At 60.4% G+C, this 3,665-nt stretch overlaps 1 protein-coding gene across 1 annotated transcript; it reads right to left on the minus strand.

The window, feature by feature from the left end:
* Window positions 1-1,023: 1,023 nt before the first annotated feature.
* GGTG_04373 (zinc finger protein 32) lies at window positions 1,024-3,094 on the minus strand. Its single transcript, XM_009222168.1, has 3 exons — window positions 2,974-3,094; window positions 2,531-2,722; window positions 1,024-2,440 (listed from the first exon to the last, which is right to left on the minus strand). The coding sequence occupies exons 1-3, from the start codon at window positions 3,046-3,048 to the stop codon at window positions 1,115-1,117; spliced, it is 1,593 nt and encodes a 530-aa protein (XP_009220432.1). The 5' UTR covers window positions 3,049-3,094; the 3' UTR covers window positions 1,024-1,114.
* Between the last annotated feature and the right edge of the window lie 571 nt (window positions 3,095-3,665).

Genomic DNA, 3,665 nt, shown 5'->3' on the forward strand with positions numbered 1-3,665 from the left:
GAGAGAGAGAGAGAGAAAAAAAAAAGAAAAAAAAAGCAAAGAGGTATGCTCCCAAAAAAACCGGCCCGATCCAAAAATGACAAGGAAAAAAGGAAACTCGTGTTAGTACAATGGGCGACTGGCTGTCAGTAACAGACTGGTTGCCCGTTCTTCTTCGCCATGCCGCCTTTAGGACTCCTCCCGTCTTCCTCTTGCTCTACCGCCTTGCTGCGGTCTATTATCTTTACCATCCCCCATCCCCCATCCCCCATCCGTCGGACCGTCCCAAGACAAGAGAGCGTTTCTTCGTCTACTCACTAAACCCGGTTGCCCGCCTCCTTGTCGTCGTTATCCCTGCGTGTGTGTTGTTGTTTTTTTTTTGGTGTTTTTGTTTGGTGGGTGTTGGTGATGATGCATGCGTCTTTTTCTCGGTCGCGAACTTCGTCACATGACGTGAGGAAACTAAACCACGGGGGAAAGCCGACCTAACTCCCCCAAGCCCAAACTCAAGGAAAGGGAAAGCGGAAAGAAGCAGGAAGATGGCCACGCGGATAGGATGTCTTCGCCGATCGCCGACGACCGCGAATCGATGTCTTTTTGTCGGAGAGTCCGAAGGCCCGAGGACGGCTCTGATTGCGCCCCGCCGAACGCCGAGGCCGATGAGGGCAAAGAGAAATAAGAATGCTGATATGCCGGGGGAAAAAAAACACAAGGTGATGATACAACAGGTCCTCGGTCGCGATGCTGCGATGTGGAGGGCCTGTAAAGCAAAGAGGTGGAAAAAAAAAAATGCGGCGGTATTATACTGTCGTGAAAGAGCGTCTAAGGATTAAAAATTGCGGTTGGTTGTTTTGGCTTTGGGCTTGGTGGGCGCCGAGATCCGGTTTCCCGGCTGCGTCGGTCAAGGCCGACTGCCACACGAGCGATGGTGGTACAGAGGACGCTTTCTAGTTCGCGCCTCGAAAGACATTAGGCGGCCCTTTCGGAGAGGGGGGGGGGAGGGACTGCGCGCGCCCGCCCGCCCTGTTCAGGGCTCATTAATGAGGACCACGGATGGAGGAGGAGGTGCGGTGGTGGTGGTGGTGGTGGAGAGAGGACGAGAAAGACAAGAGATGAAACCCGGTCGTCGGGCCATCTACATGTTCTCGATGCGGGCGCTAGGCATCTGGATCCCGGCGTCCTCAAACTCGAGCTTGGGCCCGCCCCAGGGGTCGTACACGCCAGAGCCGTACGTGGGCAGCTGACCGATGGTGGCGACCACCTCGACGGGCGACTGGTACTGCACGCCGTTGTACCACTGCTCCTCGCCCGTCGGCGCCGGCGGCGGCGCGGGCTGGTACTGGTCGTGGGGCTGGGGCGACGGGTGGCTCGAGGGCGCCTGCATCTGGCCGCCCTGCTGCTGTTGCTGCTGCTGCTGCTGCTGTGGCTGCTGCTGGTACGGCGGCATAGGGGAGTGCTGGGCCTCGACGGGCGAGGCGGACTGGTGCGGGTGGTGCTGGTGGTGGTGGTGGTGGCCGGCCGTCTGCAGCGCAAAGGTGGCGGCCTGGGCCGACTGGTGCGTGTAGAAGCCGCCGTCCTGCGCCGACGGGCTCCTGACGGATCCGGCCGAGAAGCTGCTGGGGCTGCTCTGGATGGACGCGTTCATGCCGGCCGAGTATGACGACGGGATCTCGACGGCGATGCGGTCGACCTGCTGCCGGGGCACCTGGTGCGGGTGGTGGTACTGCGTCGCCACCTGGCTGGGCACCTGCGTGTTGAGCGTCGCGACGCCAGGGTTGCCCTGCTCCGTCACGTAGTAGGGCTGCTGCGGCATGCTGGCTGTCCTGTGAATCACGTGGACGGGAGCGCCTGGGTGGCCTGGTTGCGGTTGTTGTTGTTGTTGTTGTTGGTGGTGTGCTGCTGCTGCTGCTGCTGCTGCTGCCTGCTGCTGCTCGTGCATGGTGGGCAGGCCGTGGAACTCGTGCGGCACCGACGAAGAGAGGCTTTGGCGGTGGCCGGCGAACTGGGGCTGGGGAGGATGCTGCAGGCCGTACTGCTGGGGACCCATGTGGTGGCCAAAGTCGGCAAAGGACTGGGCGCGGTGCAGGGCGTGGTGGTGGTGGTTCTGCTGTTGCTGTTGCTGCTGGTGCTGGTGGTGCGGGTGGACGCCGCCCATTGCGGCGACGGCGGCGGCGTGGTGGTGAGCCGCCACGGCCATGTGGACGCCCTGGGGGTGGTGGGCGGCGGCGGCGGCGCCCCCCCACTGCAGCGAGGCGCTCTTGGGGGTCGAGGGCGAGTCCTCGGACCCCGAGTCGGAGCTGCAGTCGTCCAGCTCGGACGAGTGGATGCCGCGCTGGTGCGAGCGGCGCTGGTGCTTGACCATGGTGGTCTTGCGGCAGAAGGACTTGAGGCAGCCGTCGTGCGCGCACTTGTACGGCCGCTTGCCCGTGTGGATCCTGCGATGCCTTGCCAGGGAGGAGGACTGTTTCGGGGAGGTTTGTGTTAGTTGCACAAGCTTGGGTGAGAGAGAGAGAGAGAGAGAGGAGAGAAAAGTCAAAAGAGATGATCCTACGTCTGAGAAGCGCTTGCCGCATCCAATGTGTTGGCACTGGTGCGGCTTCTCGCCCGTGTGCGTTCGGATGTGGACAGTCAGGGCGCTGCGCTGGATGAAGCTCTTGCCGCAGCCGGGCGTGTTGCACGAGTATGGCCTCTCGTTTGTGTGGATCCGGTAATGCCTCTGCAGGTCCGACTTGCGATTGAAGCTCTGGAAGAGGGGAGGGGAAGAAAGTTCATTGTCAGTCCGGCCACTTTCTCATATATGGGAGAGGGACGCAAGCGCATTCCCTCCTTGACCGTTCCTTGACCGTCCATGACGCTGCACCACAGTGTGGTATAGGCGGGAGGGAGAAGGAAGCGAGCAAAAGGTATAAAGGGCGAAAAAAAGATCCATGACGGCGTCATGACGGTGATGGTGGTGGGTGCTGGTGCCTTTGCTGGCGGCGGGCGGCGCCATACCTTGTTGCAGGATTGCCAGTCGCACTGGAACGGGCGAGCCGCAGGCTCGTGGTCGACGAGTTCCATGAGTTCCATCTCTTTTGTCTTTTTTTTTTTCTCTTTTTTTTGAAGGCGGGTGCGTGGGGGTGTGTGCGGCGGTGACGACCACTACGACAACAACGACGACGACGACGACGGCAAGTGTCTGTTTGTTGTAGGTTGCCTTGTTGCTCCAAGTCTGTGTCTTCCTTTTGTCTTTCTGCTGTCTCAAAGGGAGAGGTTGGAAAGGAGGGGCCCGAGGTGGTGGTGCAAGGCGAGCAAGACAAGGTCGGTGCGGTGGTGTGCGAAGCCAGAGAGACTTATATGTTTCCCTTCCGACTAGGTGGTTTCGACCAATTCACAACCCAGCTGGGGTGAGGGTCTTTCTTTTCCTCTCTCTCGCCCTTTTTTTTTTTAACTGGCTCTGCTTCCCAGGGCCCTGCCTAGCGGGCTAGCTAGGTAGCTTCTGGAGGAGTGTGGACGGGGAAAGGGACTAGGTACAGGGGGGGAGGGATTGAAAGGGGTGTGTGTGTGTGTGTGTGGTGGACTTGGGGGAGTCGGGGTGTGTGGGTGGTCGCGGGTGTGCGTTTTGGTGGTTGTCTCCGCCGACTGGGGGGGGGCAGGGCGAAGGAGGGAGGGTGGGAAGAAGAAAAAAAAAAGAGGGCAGGGGGGAT

The sequence above is a fragment of the Gaeumannomyces tritici genome (assembly GCF_000145635.1).
Source record: "Gaeumannomyces tritici R3-111a-1 unplaced genomic scaffold supercont2.2, whole genome shotgun sequence".
NCBI lineage: Eukaryota > Fungi > Ascomycota > Sordariomycetes > Magnaporthales > Magnaporthaceae > Gaeumannomyces > Gaeumannomyces tritici.